The sequence below is a fragment of the Delphinapterus leucas genome, chromosome 3, assembly GCF_059928025.1.
Source record: "Delphinapterus leucas isolate spDelLeu-1000000601 "Yukka" chromosome 3, BTC_Dleu_Yukka2, whole genome shotgun sequence".
In the NCBI taxonomy this organism is placed as follows: Eukaryota; Metazoa; Chordata; class Mammalia; order Artiodactyla; family Monodontidae; genus Delphinapterus; species Delphinapterus leucas.
The window spans coordinates 7,899,855-7,922,999 of NC_143131.1; the positions used below are offsets into that span (position 1 = coordinate 7,899,855).

The 23,145-nt window shown below is 40.1% G+C and overlaps 1 protein-coding gene across 1 annotated transcript in view; it reads left to right on the forward strand.

Annotated features, from left to right (window-relative positions):
• The first annotated feature begins 5,026 nt into the window (after window positions 1–5,026).
• Window positions 5,027–23,145, forward strand: part of ADCY2 (adenylate cyclase 2) — a 193,325-nt gene continuing 175,206 nt past the window's right edge. Inside the window, exons 1-2 of the mRNA XM_089908359.1 lie at window positions 5,027–5,041; window positions 6,381–6,530. Of these exons, the coding sequence (XP_089764485.1) occupies window positions 5,027–5,041; window positions 6,381–6,530 (165 nt within the window). The remainder of the gene's footprint in view (window positions 5,042–6,380; window positions 6,531–23,145) is intronic.

Genomic DNA, 23,145 nt, shown 5'->3' on the forward strand with positions numbered 1-23,145 from the left:
GAAAGTTCAGTTAATCATCGATTGGTTGACAGAATGTCAGATGTAATCATTCAGACGTCACTGTGCCAGCAGAAGGGCAGGAGACAGTTTGGACCAGATGGAGACTAACTCTAATAAAAGTCCTTTGTAATCACAGGTAAACTCCCAATTGGGCTTGGAGCTCTGTGAAACAAAGAGAGTGGGGAGAAGAGTGTCTGCTGGTGTTGTTTTACAGAAATGGCCTGTAGAGTAAGTTAACAAAAAGAAAATGACTGGTCCCATTTTGGCCACAGGAGAAGTGGGCTATGAGTTCTGGAGTTAGCAGCTCCCTCCTTTCCATACAGCTTATTTGTTTGCTCTTCTCTCTCCTGTGGTGGAGAGGAACTAAACCCTGAAAGCTAAGATTCTTCCACGTGCTTGAAATCAGAGAGAGCCTGGATGAGAGAACAAACGCGTGACAGTGCACTCCTCTGTGGAAAGCAGAGTGACCTATGGATCTCGGTGGAGGGAGCCTTGTGCATTCTTCTTCCACTGAGTTCTGAATATTGGAAACTCTATGTTTTGTCTCCTTTTTGTTATTCTAAACTATTAATCAAGCCAGCTTTCTCCCCATCAGTTTCAAATTTGCAATCCCTGAGCTGAGATGTACAAGTCTGGGTTTCTGCAGGGTGAAGCCAGCTTTCCCTTCTAGGGAAGATGTGTTCTCAATGACTTAATTTGTGAGAGGAACTTTCTATCAAGATCTTGAGTATCTTCTAGGCCCATCTCTTTCCACTGGCCTGTAATGAGCTGGTGGAACACTCCTGAGAGAAGCAAATGACTCTCAAACTACTCCCTGAAATTTTATCTAGCTGTGATAACAAACTTGAACCCTAAGTGTAAGATTCTTTAGCCCTTTAGCCCAAATATAGCTGGAAAAATAGCATAATGTATGCTATTCAAAAAGACCTAATAATAACATCTCTCATATAAAAGAGAATAATGAAAATAATAATCACAACCAACAGTACTATTTCTAGCGGCCATTTCCATAGGAAATCAAATTGCATTTGACTCCCAATTTTCAATTCCAGTCTAACCAACCAAAACGCTAATAACACCCATTGTTGAGGTGGTTGGTTTTTCAATTTTCTTCATAACTTTCTGTCTTAGCTCACGCTGTCATAACAAAACACCCCAGGCTGGGTGGTGCAAACAGGAGATACTTATTTCTCACATCCCCGGAGGCTGGGAAGGCTGAGATCAAGGTGCTGATGCTTCTGTTCTGGTGAGGGCCCTCTTCCTGGCAGACACCCCTTCTCACATGAGAGAGAGGAAGAGAGACAGACAGACAGATACAGAGAGACAGAGAGAGACAGAGAGAGTCTCTTCCTTTCCTTATAAGGACGCTAATTTCATCATGGGGACCGGACCTTCATGACCTTATCTAAACCTAATTATCTCCCAAGGGTCCCACCTCTAATACCATCATATTGGGAGTTAAGGCTTCAGTATATACATCTGGGAAGGACATGACATTCAGCCCATAACATTTTCTGACACCACTCCTTATCTGGAGGGATTTTAAATTAGAAGAAGATTCCAGCATGTGACCTGAGGATCATTAGATGTTATAGCCAAAGCACAGTGTTTCTGGTCTATACTGAAAGGCTGATAAAAGACAGAAATCCTGAGGCCAGGGCATATAGTAAACTTAATTCTTTGGGGGTTGCAGGAAATGCTGAGGGGATGGAATTGTGATTCTCTGTAGCCATGTTTGAGAGCTCAGTTAAGGAAAATTCTACCTTGATCATTTTCTCTCCCAAGCAAGAGCATTGTTTTATTTAAGCCAAATTTGATGCTTATGAGATGCAGTGAGCTTGCTGAATATTCATTTGCAGCTCGGTTCATCAAGTTCTTATAATCCCTTTTATCCTTTGACTTATAATTGGTGTTTTTGCATATTTATGATCTGCTTTGTTTTAAGCTGAGGACCTGTTTTAAATGCTGTACTGTCCTTTCTCCTCCAGCCCTGTGCAGTGAGCTCACAGGGAAATCATGGTATTGAGTGATGGGGCTTCATCTGTTACCAGGAGCCTCACCCCACCCTCAGCTTGCATGTGTGCTGCCTGCTGACCTCTGTGGACATTGTAATCGGCAACCCCTAACCTGAGGTTAAGAATGGGAGTATTGAACAATTTTAAAACTCTTTAAAAGAGTCACAGAGGACCTGAGTGGTCACCTAATCCTCGTGATAATTTCTCAACTGTTTGAAGACAGTGAGCTCACATCCTTAAATGTCCTTTTTCCGGGTGAAATAACCCTGCTCGGGTCAGTTGCCCTTGGTCACGTGATCCCGTTAGGAACGGCCTCACGTCCTGTTACTTTCCTCTGAATGTACGTCGATGTACCAGCATCATAGTTAAATGCTCCATGGACGTGTGGTCTCCAAACTGCAGCCACTTAAAAGAACTTTAAATGATGAAGGCACTTTATAGCATCAAATACAAATGCTTTGTAAAGGAAAATGATGTTAGCTGCTTCAAAGCTTACACATGTCTCTTTAGAAATTCTTCAGAAATACTTTCCCCACGCACAAGTAGAGGGTGGGATTATGCTAGACCAATGTGCCCTGGCCCATGTGAATCAGGGCCATGTGGGTTGGTATGGGGTAATCCTGAGAGCCTGGTGGAGCCCTGCCCTCCAGTCTCTTAATTTTGTAGACTTTTGTTTCTTTGCCTATAAAATGAAATAACAAAAATGTCCATCTTCCTGGCTGTTTTACTTCCTGGACTCTTGCAAGGATGAAACAAGGTGTGTTTGGAAAGGCAAGGTGATGGCTGTGAAAGAAGTAGAATCAGAGTTTGCTGGTGGGTACCAGCCTTCCCACCAGCACAGGACTGATTATTTATGCATCTCCTGAGAATCACTGACAAGTGTTGACCAATCTTCCCACCCTCACATCAAGTGAAGTTGGGGAAATGGAAAGTGGTGGAGACAACCAGGCTTCTGTGACAACTGGGCAGAGTCCGGTTTGCACAGATTCTGGATCGTGGGTCAAGCTTGATCTTAAGGCCTAATTTGAAACTTCATGGTGAACCTTGGCTGCTGTTACTACCTTAAACAATTTATTTTCTTCCAAGACATCTCTTGGGAAGCTAAGTTTCTTCTCCTATTTTCTGACAGATGTGAGAGTAGCTAAATGAAGCAACGAGATAAAAGAAGACATCAAGACAGTATGATGTTATAAAATAAATCCAACATTGTGAAAATAGGATTTTTTATTGTGTGTTTTATTGTGTGTTAAACAGTCTTCTAGGAAGTAAAATGCTGTGATATTATTTTTGAAAAGAAAACCTTAACCACATCACTTCCTTGTGCCCTAGGTTTTATAGAGTCATTATATGAATGCGCCCTTTTGACGGAAAAATGCTTTAGGATATCAATCACATATGTAAATATGTGTAGTTATTAAAATACCAGGACTAATTCTATTAACCTTAGTCTATGGTATTTTAGGATGAAAGCAGGGATCAGAAAAATGCTTGTAATTTGATTAAATTTTCCACCAGAAGAGAAAGACCATAACAACTTGGCATTAAAACCCTTAGCTGTTTATTTCTTAAGCATTTCCTTTCCATATCCAAATAAAAATCTATAAATGCATTCTTTCTAATTATCTATAGCCAGGGAGGGTTCGAATTACATGTTGTTTGAAGCAATGCAGCATCCATTGACCAAATGGATGAATGGATGAATGAGTAAGCGAAAGAAGGCTTTTCCTTCCATCCCATGACATTGCAAAGTTGCCAGGGCACTGGGTCAGGCAGGCAGTGTTGTAATAGAGATGCCCCTTTTGTACTCCCTGCTGAGGGAGGCCAGGGGACAGGGGATGGCTTTATTCAGTTCCCTTGCTTACATTTGGTTCTTATTTTGGAGGAACTGAGTTCCTAAAATGTTTGTGTCTTTGTTTGAAGGCATTTTTAAGGAGAAAAAGAAGAAGCTCTCATAGATAATCACAGTTATTTTTATTATTATTTCAGCTGCACCTAATAAGGAAAGAGTTGGTGCTTTCTAATTCCGGGCAGTCTGGTTTGTGTTGGCACTTCTGGTTCCTGCATTCTTTGGGTCACTGTTCTTCAAAGCAAACTCAGCAATGTCAAGGTCTGAAGAATCTTTAGCGAAGCAGATGGTCATTTTGCAGAAGCAAAGTATGACAGGACTAAATTAACAGTGCACCCCGGGGCCCGGCTCTGAAATGACCTGTGCTCAGGCAGGAAGCCAGGAAGCTCATGAGCTTTCCCACATCCTCGAAGGACTGACATCCACGGGGGTGATGTGGGAAAGAATGGCAGTGGGAAGGAACAGAGCCTGTGCAACTAGAAATGCTTGGGAGCAGCACCAAAGATGAGCACACTGCTCCCCTGTTCTGTGCTGAGGCACACACAGAGCACATGCATGTGTCACGTGTGCACATGATGTACGCACACCACACACACTACTACCCCAAACCACACGTTTATCCCATATATAAATTACATACGACATGCACACATCCATTACACATATCATTCACATAACACATACCATGTACGCATGTGTACCACATACATACATCATGCATGAATCACTCAGAGAGAGACACGTGTCACATGGATATATCACATATACAAATCACACACACCATACACATCACAGAAATCTTACATGCATATTATGTACACACGTATCATGCATGTATCATATGCAAATCACACACAAATGCATGTCACACACACACACACACACACACACACACACACACACTCAGCAATGCACAGAGCTAATATTTTAATCATCGGGAGTACTACACTGTGCAGAGGGAGGATGGCATGGTTCTCTGTGAAGTCCTGTCATGGGAACCTTGAAGGCTTAGGAGTAAAAATTCCCCCAAGAGTGTTTGAGTCCTGGCATGCATGCTGCCCGTGTCAGTTGACTGATGTGTTAAGCTGACCTGTGTCAGTGGGAGACCCTTAGCAAGGAGCACAGAGCTTTTGGACACAGACGCTCTGCCTTTGTTGTTGAAGGGATGAGTGCCCGTTTGGTGAGAGGAAGGGTCATGTGGAGGGGGGTGAGAGCAGAGGGACATTTTCTGCAGGTGTGACCGTGCATGCCCTGCCAGACCTTGCAGGTCTAGCCCTGAACACATGATCATCAGTTTTATTTAATTTTTACCACTTGCTCTGTGTTAATAGTGGGCCTTGAAAAGACCATGGTCATACACTGGTGGTGAGAATATCAGTGGAACATTTTCTCGGAGCAATTTTGCCATATGTATCAAGAACTTTAAAATATTCAAGGCTTTCAACTCAGTGTATTTTACTAATTGAGCCTGAGAAATGATTAAATATGAGGCCAAAGCTTTAGACACGAGGTTGACCACTGTAGCGTAAAGCAAATGCAAAGACTATTAATAAAGAATATTAATAAAGTAAGTAATAAAGTATTCTTTATTAATAAAGAATATTAATATAGTATAGACATAACTAAGTTATGATATAGTCATAGAACTGAATATTATCTAAGTATTCAAAATCCTGTTTCTATAGAATTTTCATGATCTGAAAAAAATCAGATTAAATGTTAAATTAAAAAAGCAAAGCAAAACACTGCATTCAGAATGAACTTGGTTCCTTTGGAACAAGGTAACGGTCTTGACAAAAGAAAATATGGCACCACGTTCTTCGTGGGCAGGGCAATTATAGGTTCTTTGTAGTTTTTCTTTATATATTTTTCTCTCCCCTGCCACCACAAATTTTTGTGAACATGAACAGTTTTTATCATGAATAGAGCAACAAGTTACATGGTTTGAAAGGTTCCTATATTCCTATATAAACAGTAAATAATGGGGAATATAACTTCTCCAGGCTCAGTGAATACAGGTTCGATGTGAGGGCAGCCTGTATCATCTAGTACCACAGTAATGCTGTATGACAACCATGAAATCCCAGTGGCCTCGATAGTCGACTATGGGTTGGCTGAGTGTCTCTGTTCCATGAGTTTCTCATCTTCCCGGGACCAGCGGGCTAGTCTTTTCCTGATGAGACACAAGAGTGTCACCCAGAACACACCAGGCCTTCTAAACCTGGGCTGGATCTGGCACTCAATTACTCCCACCCACATTGCATTAGCTGTAACGAATCACATGGCTGAGCCCAGAGACAAGGGAGGGGCAGCAAAGTGACCTGTCAGAGGGCACGGATCCAAGAAGGGGGTGGAATCCTTTTCTGTTAAGTAAATAAAAATGTTAGTTCGGGAACAGAAATAAAATTAACCTCAGGCAGAGTCATCTCTTTGAAGACTGCTGCTCACGTGCATTGTGTTGTTGTTCTGTTCTCGAATGATAAACGGTCGCCCTATTGAGTGGCTCTTTGTGTCCTCAGATCCTGGCCAACGTGATCATCTTCATCTGCGGGAACCTGGCCGGGGCGTACCATAAGCACCTCATGGAACTCGCTCTGCAGCAGACGTATCAGGACACTTGCAATTGCATCAAGTCCCGGATCAAGTTGGAATTTGAAAAGCGTCAGCAGGTGAAATGCATGTTCAATCTTACGTCCACGTTATTTGAGACATTGTTGAAATGATGTTGTCACTGCTAATGTCGAGTGTGCAGTTCATCTGCTCACGGGCATCAGAAGGAAACCAGAGTAGCTATCTGATTGCCCTGCCTGCCCAGCCTCAGGAGGTGTGCTGGGTAGACTGAATCATGAACCAACAAGCAGAGATGGCATCGTCAGACTCAGACCCAGCAACCCCAGGATCACCCACGTGCTGACAGCCACATCAACCACCATTCAAATAATAATGATAATGATTATTATTACAGTGACACTTTATTAAGACACTCATTTTGGGTTAAAGCATATTTCTCTGTGGCAAGAGTGTGCCCCACCTGAAATCTGCCTGTGTCGTCAATAGCACTTCGTATAGGGCCTGTTTTCCACCTGTGGTGGGATGGGACGAAATGATGAAGTGGGATGGGGTGATTGAGCTCATCCTTGAGGGAGGTGATTGGAGTTGGGAGGGAAGGTCTGGTAGGGAACTAGTTGTTATAGTGTCGAGGGCTGTCCTGCAGTGTTCGATGTGGGTGATGCATGGAAACATACATCAGGGAAATACATAGGCTCTGATGAAGCACTGCAAAAATAGGAAATGGAGATAGTAGGAGATGTGGGAAGCAAAGCCATCTAGGATCCATGTGGTCTCATCCAGGATGGTGGCAAGCTGGTGAAGCAGATATGCTTTGGAGGGGAAACCAGGAAGGGGTCCTGATCTTGACATGCTTAACTTCAGGTCATGGTGGAATATCCATATGAATAGTTTTGTTGTTGTTTTTTTTAACTTGGGTTTGTGTATTTCCGCAGGAACCCAGTTTCCATCTGTAAAGGTGATGGTTGGCATGACTCTCTGTGAACCCCTCTCTGAGCACATTCATCAGTATTTGGCACATAGAAGATGTGTTATTATTATTTGTTAAGCTGTATCGAGTTAGTCCATTTTATATAATTTCATCAAAATGTATTATGGTGGTGAGCAAAAGAAATCCTTTAAATATTGACACTAGACTTTTATTTGTGTATGGACCGATGAATAGTAATTGGATTCCTTTTTGAAAACAGGGAGGTCTGTTTGTCATTCAACAAATATTGACTGAGCATCTAGTTTGTGGCAGGCGTGATTCAACGTACTGGGTTGTGGCTGTAAATATTGCTTTCTCACTGGTATTAGCAAATCTCCCAGTTTGTTTTTTAAAAAAAATTTTGTGTTACAACATGTGTAGCAGAAGTATTCAGATATTAATGTTTAATTCTTTGGTCCCTATGTATATCAAACTCTGTGTTCCACATTAAGAGAAATAGACAGTTGTTGACGTGGGTCTGTTAACTGATATATCTTCATATACTGTACATTTATCCATGTTCAGTAATAGTTCATATCTGGGTTCTAGAAAATTCCATAGATTCAACACACAGCACTTAGTGTTCACGATTGTTCCCTCTACAGAGTTCAGATGTTTTGGGAGAGATGGTATCCTTTTTCAAACAGCAGTGACTGGATCAGGTTGGTCCTGGCAGTCATATTTAACTTTCTTTTCCATCACTTGCACCAAGGTCAGGAAGACCTGATATTCCAAGTTGAGGGTTTATATAACCTAATGTTTATAGTACACATTTGACAGAATGGTAAGTCAGACTGCTGACCTGTTCTGCACTGCTTCCTGCCCTGAAGAGACCTTGAGCAACCAGGACCAGGTGTCATCCAAGTGGTCAGGAAGGGCCATGCTTTGACCTTACGTGGCTCCAGAACTAGACCAGAGAGGCATACCTTGTGCTACAGACTTTATGGGACGATCGTGGGAGGTATTATAAGGGGGTCCACTTACAAGTTTATGGAAAGGAGCCAATGTTCCTTTTTAAAATAAGGAAAGAGAAAAGGGACACTTTGAAGACAAATAACTTATACTAAAGATATTTAATAAAATATAATTGGACACCACACATGTATTTTGCTACCGAACTTGGGAGTCAGCTCTCAGGGTATTGGTCCTGTAATGTAGTAGTTTTCTTGTTCGGATTCTACAATAGAATAAATGTTTATAGTTTTTTTTTTTTTTCAGACCACCGTGTAATTAAATGGGAATGAAAATTTTCCATAGTTAATAAAATCAGTAAGGTGTGATCATACAGATTTAAGGAAAAAAATTAAAATTGGCCAGTGGCAATCTAGGTATCCTTCACACAGAGGAGCAGTCTCAGAGACCATAAGGCCTGGTGTGGCCACAAACCAAATTAAGGTGCAAGGATTCCACATGCCACTTCCTCTCCACCCGTTACCACAAACCAGTTTTAAAAAAAATTATTGAAGTATAGTTGATTTACAATGTTGTGTTAGTTTCTGCTGTACGGAAAAGTGGTTCAGATATTTATAGCTATATTTATATATATCTATATAGATACCTATATATGTTATATATTATATATATATTCTATGCATGTTCTCTATATATCCATATCTCTATATATCTACATATATAGGTGTTTCAGATGTACAGATGTACAGCAAAGATTCAGATATATATATGTAATACTTTTTCAGATTCTTTTCCATTGTAGGTTATTACAAGATATTGAATATACCACAAACCATTTTTGCTTTATCCACAGTCACTAGGACAAACAATAGTGTCCTTCAAAGGGCTTCATTCAGGGTAGGGGTGTGTGCTGAGCAGCTACAAGATGATTTGTTTCAGCCACCATTTGGTTAAAATCTATACCATCCATTTTAATGTTATATCTGCAGTTGCCGCAGAGTGAGTTGACACTCCCAGAGACTGAGGGCTGCCGCCTTGCATAGTTACTGGGCCTCTTTCACAGCTTCAGCCCCCTATCGTCCTTAATCCTTGGGGAGGAAGGCAAATGTCCTGTGAGCCCAGGAAGCTGTCCCTTCTGCAACCGCCCTGGGGTCTACAAATAGTTGATATTACTGGGAAGTGGCTAGGGATTCTGAAATCTTTTCAAAATTGCTCAACTCTGTACTTTCTTTTCTTCAAATTTTGTGCTATTTTTCCTAGATGCAAATGAGATGAATTTCTTGAGATTAAAAATCATGTTTGAATAAAGTAGTATTTGTGCTATAAGATTTGGAGAGAGAAGGGAATGAAAAATGTTAGCAGAGATTTTCTGAGTTGTACTCTTGCCCTAAAAATGCCCTCATGGATAACCACTAAAAATCATATATATATATTTTTTAATAACTGGGAAAACTAATGCATCGCATTAGCCTTGAGGCCACCTTTGGGGCCTGAAAATGGTGAGTTTTGACTTTTGTCTTAAGTTTCACATCGTGCAGTAAAAGCCATTTCTTGTGCACCATGTCAGTGCCATAGAGGCTCTTTATCAAGCAGGTGTTTCTCCCTGGAGTGTGTAATAGACTCTCAAGAATTGATGAGAGCTGGATTCAGAGCAAAACAGGAACCCTTTCTCTTAACTGCCTGGGCAGTTGAAATAAATGTTGCCTCTGTAGGACTGCAAACTGGATTTGCTTTTTTTATAGAAAGAAAATAAACACTCTTCAATTTATATGTTGTCTTTGTTTGAAAGTAATGTAATTCAAAGAACCTTTATATGGTCTACCTTCCTCTGGAGCCATCCTGTGGATTGAATATGACACAATATGTGTTTCAGTGGAGGGAGAATACTAGTCAAGCGAGGTGTGGACCCCATGTTATTCCTGGATCTGTAGCCCACCATGGGGGCTGTTAGTGAACCAGTAGGCTTCCGGTCTCTCGGGCAAAAGTGTGTTTCTTCTCTTCAGATTTCAATGGAGCAAATAAGTGGTCCTTTTGTGTCCATGGTTGGGTAGATAATAAGTGTACCCATCTTTATCCTAATATGATAGCAGGTAATATTAGGGCACTACCGAATGTATTGCATGAATCATTTATGATGCGAGGTAAAGTGTAGATGGAGTTGCTGTAGATTTGGGATGCTAAAATTTGGTCCCTTTTCATGAGGGAAAAGGAGAAAGAAGGAACAGATATTTCTCTGAGTCCTCATAACGTGCCAGGTTGTCTATTCAGTTCTTTTACATATACTGTTTTATCAGTTTCCTGTTGCTGTTGTAGCAGATGACCACAAATGCAGTGGCTTAAAACAGAACAGATTCTCTATGGTACAGTTCTGGAGACCAGAAGTCCAAAATCAGTCTCGTGAGTTTGGTCAGGGTATTGGCAGGGCGGGCTTCTTCTGTAGGCTTTGAGGGGAGAATCTGTTTAGTTCCCTTTTCAAGCTTCTAGAGCCTGCCTGCATTCCTTGGGTCCTAGCCCCTTCTTCCATCCTCAAATTCAGCAGCATAGAATTTTCCGATCTCTCTGTCTGCCTCTCCAACCCTCCTGTCTAATCTCTGATTCTGCCCTTGCATCTTCTTGCTTCTCTCTCACTAACCCTCCTGCCTTCCGTAAGGATAATCCAGGAAAATCTCCCCATCTCGAGGTCTTTAATTTAATTACATCTGCAGAGTTCTGGGTTTGCCATGTAAGGTAACATACAGGTTCCAGGGATTAGAACAGGGTCATCTTTGCAGGTTCGTTATTCAGCCTACTACCCTGTCTTCTTAACTTATATATCAACTCTATGACTTAAGTCCTTTTTCCCACTTAAAACAAAGTAATTGTCAAGTTACTTGTCCAAGGTCACTCAGCTAGTAAGTGTTGTTATTTCTGCCTCTCATGTTGGTTCTGCCTAGGTTGTTTGGAGTGATCTCTGAGGATAGAGATTTTTCCCAGCCATAAAGGACTTTTTTTAGTTAACTGTGTTATTACTATTACTAGATACATAAGAAAGCATAAGACAATAGCGAACATTTACCTGGCTTATCCTTAGGTAATGCATTGCCCTGATAAGAACATATTGTCCATGAGAATGTTAGGAAGTTACATGAAAGATCATTTCCTCAAGAAGCCGCAGTGTTAAATCTGTCTGTGGCTTGGTTTCCATTCTGTAGTGGACCCTGGAGGCCACCTGAGCTGAATCTTGGTTACGTACGTCATCTTTCAGTGTGACCTTGGTCAAATTTCCTAACTTCTTTTCCTCTGATGGAAGTTCTTCTACTTGATCTCTTGCCACATTTAAGAAACAGTCTTTCCAGCATCCAGAAGGGTATCCTGTTAAGAAAGTAACCAGTAGCTGGCCTTGCATTGAACTCTCATGACTTAACACACTAACTTAAGCAACAGAAATCAGCTGCCACCCTGGCCAAGCCATTGACCGTGCTGAGGCGGAGTGAGGGGGGCGGGTAGTGATTGATGCCGGCTCTACCATCTCCTGAATGCCCGCCATAATAAGTTCCCTTCTTCCTTGAAGCAAACAGATTGAACAGAGAAATGTTCTGCTTTGTCTGCTAGAACACATGGGGAGTCTTGCCAACACTCTTAACAGTCCCATCTCACCACGTTTGGAAGTCTACTTTTCACGAGCAGAATAGACATTGCTGCTCACACGGCATGACTCTGCATTTCCCCCAGTTGTCTGTCTGCATCTGAGTTGGTACATGGAGTCAAGAGTGAAGCGTCTCACAGCAATGCCTCTTTTTTTTTCTTTTTAACATCTTTATTGGAGTATAATTGCTTTACAATGGTGTGTTAGTTTCTGCTTTATAACAAAGTGAATCAGTTATACATATACATATGTCCACATATCTCTTCCCTCTTGCATCTCCCTCCCTCCCACACTCCCTATCCCACCACTCTAGGTGGTCACAAAGCACCGAGCTGATCTCCCTGTGTTATGTGGCTGCTTCCCACTAGCTATCTATTTTACGTTTGGTAGTGTATATATGTCCATGCCACTCTCTCGCTTTGTCACAGCTTACCCTTCCCACTCCCCGTATCCTCAAGTCCATTCTCTAGTAGGTCTGCATCTTTATTCCTGTCTTGTCCCTAGGTTCTTCTGACCACTTTTTTCTTTTTTTTGATTCCATATATATGTGTTAGCATATGGTATTTGTTTTTCTCTTTCTGACTTACTTCACTCTGTATGACAGTCTCTAGGTCCATCTACCTCACTACAAATAACTCAGTTTCATTCCTTTAAATGGCTGAGTAATATTCCATTGTATATATGTGCCACATCTTCTTTATCCATTCATCTGTCGATGGACACTTAGGTTGCTTCCATGTCCTGGCTATTGTAAATAGAGCTGCAATGAACATTTTGGTACATGACTCTTTTTGAATTATGGTTTTCTCAGGGTATATGCCCAGTAGTGGGATTGCTGGGTCATATGGTAGTTCTATTTGTAGTTTTTTAAGGAACCTCCATACTGTCCTCCATAGTGGCTGTATCAATTTATATTCCCACCAACAGTGCAAGAAGGTTCCCTTTTCTCCACACCCTCTCCATCATTTATTGTTTGTAGATTTTTTGATGATGGCCATTCTGACCAGTGTGAGATGATATCTCATTGTAGTTTTGATTTGCATTTCTCTAATGATCAGCCCCCATTTATGATAAAAACCCTCCAGAAAGTAGGCATAGAGGGAACTTTCCTCAACATAATAAAGGCCATATATGACAAACCCACAGCCAACATCGTCCTCAATGCTGAAAAACTGAAAACATTTCCACTAAGATCAGGAACAAGACAAGGTTGCCCACTCTCACCACTCTTATTCAACATAGTTTTGGAAGTTTTAGCCACAGCAATCAGAGAAGAAAAAGAAATAAAAGGAATCCAAATTGGAAAAGAAGAAGTAAAGCTGTCACTGTTTGCAGATGACATGATACTATACATAGAAAATCCTAAAGATGCTACCGGAAAACTACTAGAGCTAATCAATGGATTTGGTAAAGTAGCAGGATACAAAATTAATTCACAGAAATCTCTTGCATTCCTATACACTAATGATGAAAAATCTGAAATTAAGAAAACACTCCCATTTACCACTGTGACAAAAAGGATAAAATATCTAGGAATAAACCTACCTAAGGAGACAAAAGACCTGTATGCAGAAAATTATAAGACACTGATGAAATAAATTAAAGATGATACAAATAGATGGAGAGATATACCATGTTCTTGGATTGGAAGAATCAACATTGTGAAAACGACTATACTATCCAAAGCAATCTACAGATTCAATGCAATCCCTATCAAACTACCACTGGTATTTTTCAAAGAAATAGAAAAAAAAATTTCACAATTTGTTTGGAAACACAAAAGACCCCAAATACCCAAAGATATCTTGAGAAAGGAAAACGGAGCTGGAGGAATCAGGCTCCCTGACTTCAGACTATACTACCAAGCTACAGTAATCAAGACAGTATGGTACTGGCACAAAAACAGAAATATAGATCAATGGAACGGGATAGAAAGCCCAGAGATAAACCCATGCACATATGGTCACCTTATCTTTGATAAAGGAAGCAAGAATATACAGTGGAGAAAGGACAGCCTCTTCAATAAGTGGTGCAGGGAAAACTGGACAGGTACATGTAAAAGAATGAAATTAGAACACTCCCTAACACCATACACAAAAATAAACTCAAAATGGATTAAAGACCTAAATGTAAGGCCAGACACCTTCAAACTCTTAGAGGAAAACATAGGCAGAACACTTTATGACATAAATCACAGCAAGATCCTTTTTGACCCACCTCCTAGAGAAATGGAAATAAAAACAAAAATAAACAAATGGGACCTAATGAAACTTAAAAGCTTTTACACAGCGAAGGAAACCATAAACAAGACCCAAAGACAACCCTCAGAATGGGAGAAAATATTTGCAAATGAAGCAACTGACAAAGGATTAATCTCCAAAACATACAAGCAGCTCATGCAGCTCAATATCAAAAAACAAACAACCCTATAGAAAAGTGTGCAGAAGACCTAAATAGACATTTCTCCAAAGAAGATATGCAGATTGCCAGCAAACACATGAAAGAATGCTCAATATCATTAATCATTAGAGAAATGCAAATCAAGTAATGCCTCTTGATAAAAACCTAATTGGGCATTGAGAGCCCAAGAAGAGTTCAAGCGAGTGGGACTTTCTCACTGCAGTTCCTGAAGAATGAAAGCAGCAAGTTTCAGTATAAATGTTATTCCATGATCTTTGGGTAGGATCGTGCACCCAGCAGAGACAGCAGAAGATGAGAAACACAAAACATCACACGGTACATACAGTTTGGTTCAGATAGGCTGACCCCAACTTGCAACCTCAAAGGTTATGAGTTAAACTTTTCTCCCACCCCATCCACTTTTTTTCTGTTTTATTTAATAATCACTTGTGTCATTTTTTTTCTTTGCTATCTCTTCCTTGATGGAGTCATAACTTGTATCATTCTTGGTGGCCACTTGTTTCCATTTCATTAAGTTGTGAATTACAATTTTTTCTCTTGGTATCAGTCCCTCGATGGAAAGGGCATAGTTTATGTAAGTCACCACTTTTTCTCACCACTCACTAGTGAAAGATCGAATGATGTAGAAGATAACACTTATGTTGTGCTTGGAAGTTGAAAAAACGAAGAGTTGAGATTTCACGCGAGTTCTCTTCCCAGTGTTTGCCATTCGAATGCATCAGAATGAAGTTAAAGAAGGCATGGACATATATACACTACCAAACGTAAGGTAGATAGCTAGTGGGAAGCAGCTGCATAGCACAGGGATATCAGCTGCATAGCACAGGGATATCAGCAGTGCTTTGTGACCGCCTGGAGGGGTGGGATAGGGAGGGTGGGAGGGAGGGAGACACAAGAGGGAAGAGATATGGGAACATATGTATATGTATAACTGATTCACTTTGTTATAAAGCAGAAACTAACACACCATTGTAAAGCAATTACACTCCAATAAAGATGTTAAAATAAAAATAAAATAAAATAAAATTTTAAAAAAAGAATTGCTTTAAGAGTTTGCATGGCATTGTATACTATTGCTTGCTTAAATTCTCTCAAAAATCAGATATTATGTATCATTGAGAAATACCAGGGCAAGATATTTTGGGATGTTACAGTTTATGCCATGATGCTTATAGGAGCTTATAAATGGGAAATGAAAATCAATTCCAGAAAAAATATATAAGTAACCCTCAAATTATCAAGCCTGCAATATTTTCTGATGAGTTCTTTAGTTAGAATGGATGAGAACACTACATATTTTCAAAGACTACAATGAAGGCGATGCTGTGAATGTGTACTCTGGCTCCTTTAAGGAGGAATCAACAGCTGTAGGTCAAAGATCAAGGGGAAAGAGGAGGAAGACCATTGGAAACAATGTCAAATTTTGATGCCTAATGAAGAGCATCACTTCAGGAGATTAGTAATAGGAGCTGAAAATAGCATCAGTGTTTATTCTTTAAAAAGTTAGACATCCTGTTCTAAAGGAAAAAAATAAAGTATGGTTACAATAATTAATCAAGCAATGTATGCAAATACCTATTTATATCATGACAGTAAAAAAGCTAAATGGTAAAATAAAACCTCCAGAAGTTTTCTCCCTGTAAGACCCTTGAGCAAAACCCCAATCTAATGTCCATTGTGAGGAAGCCACTCACCTGTCTTATTGGAGAAACACCTGGGGAACATTTATATTGCTCCAGTTTATCCCAAGCTAATGTTTGTTGATAATACTAGAGAAGCACACACACACAAAACAACAACAACAAAAACAAACAAACAAACAAAAAACAGAAGATGCACCCTCAGGAGAGCATCCGGTTTTGATATTTTTGGCTTCTGAAAGTTTTCAGTTTTTCTTGGAGACAGCTTATTTTTTATAGCCTGTGACGCAGTAGTTTGATGCTTGCAAGATTGTATAATAGGAAAAGCATAATGTAATGGAAAGACTCAAGTAAGTTCAACATCATTTGATATGAGTAAAACAAACCCAATAAAAAAGAGTTCCAGAATCAGTCCTTCTGGCTGCAGTAACCATTCTTCTGGTATTTGTCACACACAGGAGAAAATGTGTGCCCTACTCCAAAATCAAAGTCAAATGTCAGATCTTCTGTGATTGCAATCATAGTTTTCTTCCTGAAAACGTAGTCAAAGATAGTCCAGTATACGTGTTAATGGGGAAAAAAGGCATTTTGGGCTCACCAGCATGGGGCTGATTTCAAAATGTTAAAGTTTTTGAATTTGTGTTTAAGAGTCTATCGCCATAAGCATAGTCACAGATAAAAACACCTCCCATCGCATTAGGGCTGTGCTTGCTGAATCAAGGCACTCCCCAATGTTTATAACAAATTGAAAACTATGAGTTAGGAGCTTTAGAATTTTTTTAATGCATATATGTTTTCAGAAGGTGTTATTCTTTCGAGTTTTCCCTTTTTAAGTTGTCTGAGTATCCTCAGAGTTTTAGGAAATTTTGTTCTTGTGCTTCTCAAGAAGAATCCTTTGGTCTGTTATTGGCCACTTAATATATGTATGTTTTTGGATGTGAAAATTCCTCCCCCAAACCTATGTTTTCCATAAATGTGAAAGAATGTAGGACTTTATGATACACTCAGGAATGAAATATGAGGAATATTAGAGGTAATGACGTGCATATAAACCTGTGCATAAACTACTAAATTAAAATAGGGTTTTTACATATATTCTTCTATTAAATACAGGATTATGCAGACTATGGAAGTCCCTCTTATGTATCTAAACTTCTATTTCACAGTTTTTTCTTCGATTATCTGTTATGTGCCAGGGGATTCACCCAGGGAATAGAGTAGTATCTTAGTAGAAGACTAAAGGCCCCTGTTGTCTCTGGGCTTACCTTCGAATGGCAGGAGATAGACCATAACTGTCGGAAGGCAGAATTTTCATGAAAAGATACAAAAAGATAATGTGACAAAGCTTAGAGGGGTAGGTAGAGTGGTGCATTGGAGAGGCCAGTCAGGGGGGCTTCTCTGGGGATGTGACAGTTGAGTTGCAACATGAATCACAGGAATATGCAGCCCTATGATGACGTGATGAGAAATGCTCTCAGCAGAAGGAGTGGGCCTACAAAGGTCTAGACTTAGGACCCTGATTGGCCTGTTTGAGGAGCATAAAGATCAGTGGGATCATTGGGAATGAGAAGAGAAGAGGGAAGGAGACAGCAGTCAGATACCAGACCCCACACTGGGCCTCACAAGGTGTGTTAAGGTCTTGGGAGTTTATTATACATGGAGTGGGAAGTCACCGAAGGGTTTTAAATAAGGCAGTGATGTGAACTGGCTAACATTCTTTTTATTTTTTTTTTGAAATATAGTTGATTTACAATGTTGTGTTAATTTCTGCTGTACAGCAAAGTGATTCAGTTATACATATATATACATTCTTTTTCTATATTCTTTCCCATGATGGTTTATCACAGGATATTGAACATAGTTCCCTGTGCTATACAGTAGGACCTTGTTTATCCATCCTATATATAATAGTTTGCATCTGCTAATCCCAAACTCCCAATCCATCCCTCTCCCCCACTGCCTCCCCCTTGGCAACCACAAGTCTGTTTTCTATGTCTGTGAGTCTGTTTCTGTTTTGTAAATAAGTTCATTTGTATCATTTTTTAGATTCCACATATAAGTGATAGCATATATTTGTCTTTCTCTGACTTATTTCACTTAGTTTGATAATCGCTAAGTCCATCCATGTTGCTGCAAATGGCATTATTTCATTTTTTTTATGGCTGAGTAGTATTCCACTGTATACATGTACCACATCTTCTTTATCTATTCACCTGTCTATGGGCATTTAGCTTGCTTCCATGTCTTAGCCATTGTGAATAGTGCTGCTGTGAACATAAGGGTGCATGTATCTTTTTGATGGATTGGAGGAGGAAGGAGGGTTAGCAGGGTGACCCATTACAAGCTATGGCAGTAGTCCAGACCTGAGCTAAGAGCAGCTTGCATCAGAGTGGGCAGATTCAGGACCTATTTTGAAATGAAACGAGTAGGGATTACTGTTGGTTAAATGTTGGGTGAGAAGAAAAGAAAATAATCAAGAGAGATGCCTAAGTTTGAATTCCAGCAACTGGATCATGGTTGGTGTGCCACTTCTTAGATATCAAAGTCTTTGGGAACAATACTTATCAGGGGGTGGAGTAGAAATCACGAGTTGAGTTTTGAACAGTTAAGTTTGAGATACCTATTGTATGTCCCAGAGGAGATGCCTAGCTGGCAGTTGTAAATGAAATCGGGAGCTGAAAATGTAAATTTGGAAGACATCAGCATATAGTTGGTATTCAAAGGACGAAATGAGAACCCCTAGGGAGAGATTAGGGTTAGAAAAGACAAAAATGACCCAGGGCAAACCCCCAAAGCATACCAATATTTGAAAAGAGATAGAGGGTAAAGAGTTAGCCATTCACTGAGAAAGATCACCCATTACATGAGAGAAAAGCCAGGAAGTGTGGTTCAGTAGAAGCCAAAAAAGGAAGTTTAGGGGGATAGCAGTCAACTTAGTCAAATGCTGAGTCGCAGTGGGCAGAGTGTGAAGAAGTGACCAATGGTCTTGGCAGCATGGCAGTCGCCGGGCAGAGGGGTTAAATTGAACGGGAGGTGAGGAAGGGCATGCTATGAGTTTTGACGGCTCCTTTGACATGTGTAGCAGGAAAGGGGAGCCAAAAATGTGGAGCAGTTTGTTTGGTCAAGACTTTCTTTACACAAGATGGAAACCGATGTTGTCTTACATGCTTACTGTGGCATCTCTGGCAGTACATTTTAAGCTATTAATAGTTTCTGCTGTATTATATTACATAGTTTTCCCAACGTGTCTTTCTTTATTCTGAATCATTGAATCATTCTCAGGAAGGGATGGGCAGAGGGATTGATTGATTTTTCTAGAAAGGCAACTCAGTTCCTGGATTACAGTTACTAAATAATCACAGCTGGCTCATGTGTATGCTGGCTCATGTTCTGGTAATAGCTACTGGAAAGCTTTGAACCCAAATAGAAACAATGAAAAAGAGTTTTTTGTAAATAGGCAAATAGTAACAACATGGAAACCATGAAAGGGAACAAAAAAGTTGGGAGGCCTATGGGTAAAGTAAAGAGGATGAGTTAAGACAAAAACTCAAGCCTCAACTTGGGTTAACTATGTTTTAGAAACCCATTAAAATGAAACCATAAGCCTAAATGTTAAAGGAAAAATACTTCATCCTCTTTGCAAAAAAAAAAAATGATTACATATCAATGAATGTGCCATTATAACCGTATCCCTGGGAGGATCGCTACCCAGAGTGTAAAAGTTTCAGGATTTCACAGTTTTACTAAAAGTATAATTCTCGTTATGGAAAAGCAAGGCTAGGCATTTCACCTGAAGATAAAAGTCCATCAACAAGCCACGGAATTATTTGAATTGAAAAGCACAAACAAAGAGCAGTAGATGGCAGCTTCAGCCACCTCTTAAGATTCAGCATGAAAAGGCGGTAGCAGATACACTGAGATGTTCTTACTATTGCCCACGGACCGCCGCACATCTTGATTAGCCAGATTCCAAATGACCAGAGTCCAGGGAATAATGTTCGGCCTCAGAATGGAATTTTCTTTGTTGTTGTTTCCAGTCCTGTTTTAGGCTCCTTTCTGGCGCCTTGTGTGCCAGATGACTTCATTTTCTAGAGGAGTAGTGTAGAGTAAGAACAGGAATATTTTATCGTTGACTCAGACCAATCTGATGGAATCTAAGGCCCGCAGGCCACGCAGGCATCTCAGCCCTGAGAGCAATGGCCATTCCTTGGACAAGCTTTGTCGTGTGAAATCTTTGTCACTCAGGGACAAGATCCAAAGATTGGAGGAAGAAAAGTGCATTAAAACAAAACACAAAACCCACTCACATGATGCAAAAGGTGGCACGCGTGAAGGTGTCCTTGCCCAGGCTCCTGGCCTTTCCCATCCACAGGTCACTGGGTCTCAAAATGTGGCCGCCATCTTGGCAGCTGCCCGGGAGTTTACCACCAGACGAAGTGACTCTGGGGTTCATTTCCAGAGGCCTACCTGGGGCCCGCTCCTGCCATCCTGAAACCTGACTGTGAATCCTTTGGTGGCAGTGCTGTCTATTATTTCATTATTTTTCTTTGTATTCTTAGAGCCTGGTACAGTTGCCTGCATGGAGTAGGCAAGGACACGTACTATGACACTCCAGATGTGTCAAGACACATCCGTGTGTCCTGTGCAAGACACATCCGTGTGTCAAGACACATCCGTGTGTCCGCCCTTCTCTTTCTACATTCAACCTTTATAATGCAATTTTTTTTTTTGTGGTATTTCCTGTATCTCGCAAGATTACCACCACCCTTCCTTTTTATATATATTTTAATTAGAATTTTCTTTGATTTATTTTTTGCCTTTTATTTTTCTGCATAGACTGGGGGGTATCACTTTTTTCAGGTTCTTAAATATATTCCTATAACTTTCCCATTCGGAAGTGTTGGATTTCTCTATTTACAAACTGTATCATTAACTCAGTCAGCAAAGCTTTTAATGTTTTCTCTGCAGAGATCCCACACAGTCTTAATAAGTTCATTCTGAAATTTTTATAGGTTCCTGTGAAGAGGTTATTTTCTTTTCAGCATGACTTTTGTCTGTCTATGAACAGTATGCTGTATATTGTAACAGTATATTGTTGGGATGTGTGTTTATCTTGTGACCAGACCCTCAGGAAATTCTCTATTTACTCTAATAGTGCTTTCTTCCTGATATGATAATCACTTTCAAACTACACTTTATGTTTTTATATGTTTAATTTTTTTTACATTTTCTGGTATCAAGAGCTTCCAATACTACACTGAATGACATTGTTCTATGGCGCAGTTTTCTTGGTGCCTGTGCTTACAGGAAATGTCCATCATCTTGTCTTTCACAATTAAATACACAAATTTTTTAAAGTGTTTTTATTTTTTCTACCTGCTTAAACATTTTTTAAGCCATGGCGTTTTAATTTTGCTTTTAAATCTAAACTTATGTTTGACTTTAGAGAGATAAATATAGACCATTTGCATTTGTCATCATAATGGTTACACCATATCTAGCTTCTCTCATTCTGTCTCCTGATACTGAGTGCTGTTTCCTAATCTTTTTTTATAGTAACGTCATCCTATTTTGTATGTCCTTTCCTTTTTATTATGATTTGTAAGGTGTCTGCTTTATTTCTAACGTATTTTGTGAACATTTTAGAATATGCACCAACATTTTAGCATTGTAATTACTTTTTATCGAAGTGGTCCCAATAACACATATCTATGTTCTTCTTTGCTAATTAACGTTCTAGTTTCTCTTATTTTGAAATTAATGCATAAACTAAGAAAAAGTTGTATTTGCTTAGATATCTCACGAGTGTCTTCATTCTTGTTCCGTTTCACTCACCACTAAACTTCTTGAGAAAGTAGGGACCACTCTTTGTTTCTCTTTCCTTTTTACCCACTTCCTAAGTTCACTACCCAACTGCTATCAAAACTCACTGTTCAGCTGAAAACACTTGCTAGATTTGAAGGTATTTGCATCCTAAGTTTCTGCAGTGTTGACTTTTGTTGCCAATATTTTTTTGGAAAAAAATATTCTTGGAGGGAAAAACAAAAAACTTCTCTCTTGGTTCCCGTTACCTGGTACCACTTGGGATCCCTAACTTTTTTCTCTCTTTCCACATTTTTGGTAGACACTCTTTCCCACCAAGCATACACACATGTTTGTAAGGACTCTGCACAGAGACATCTTTTCTCCATATTTGTCTTGGTCAGTTTTCAGCTCATCACACATTTTCAGTCATTCTGTCTGGATTGATGGCTCTCAATGCACTAATTCTGGCTCCATCTTTTCCTGGGTTCTAGATGCATTTTTCATTAATACCACATACTCAGAATGTCCGAACCCCATTTTAACCCAGACCACACTTTGTCTGTGCTTTCTCCTTTGAATATCCCCAAAAAACAATTGCTCTGCTGTGTCTTTTATATTTGACATCCCCACCGCCACCTCTTTTGGTTTTTCCTGCACCCTGCCCTCATCAGATTCATGTCATATTAATCCTTGAAAGGCACAGTTAGTATCAGGGCAAAGCTGAACATGTAAACACACTGACCTGGTTAATAATGCAGTGTCCTTAACAGCTGTTCTTTGAACTGTTTGCTGAGAGGCAGTATTGTGTAATTGTTGTAAGCATGGTTCTGTTTCCTCATTGTTGATTTTGAATCCTTTGACACCCCTTGATACCTGCATGACTCAGGGAAAGTTGTGTAACCTTTCTGGTCTTTGGTTGCCTCATCTGTAAAATGGGTGAGTTAGTTAGTCCAGTCAGGTTGCTGTAACGAAATACCATGAACTGAGTGGCTTGTAAACAGCAGAAATTTATTGCTCGTTGTTCTGGAGGCTGGAAGTCCAAGGTCAGGGAGCCACCATGATGGGGTTGTGGTGAAGACCCTCTTGAAGTGGTTGCAGACAGCTGACTTCTCCTTGTTTCCTCACATGGAGGAAGGGAGTTTCCTGGAATCTCTCCTATAAGGACACTCATCCCAACTGTGACGGCTCTGCTTTCATGACCTGATTACCCCCAATGAACCATCACACTGGAGGCTAGGATTTCAATGTGTGAATACCAGGGGGACACAGATATTCAGACCAAAGCAATGGAGTAATGACATTACCTACCTCAGTAGAACTGTGGGTGTCTTATACATTTTTAT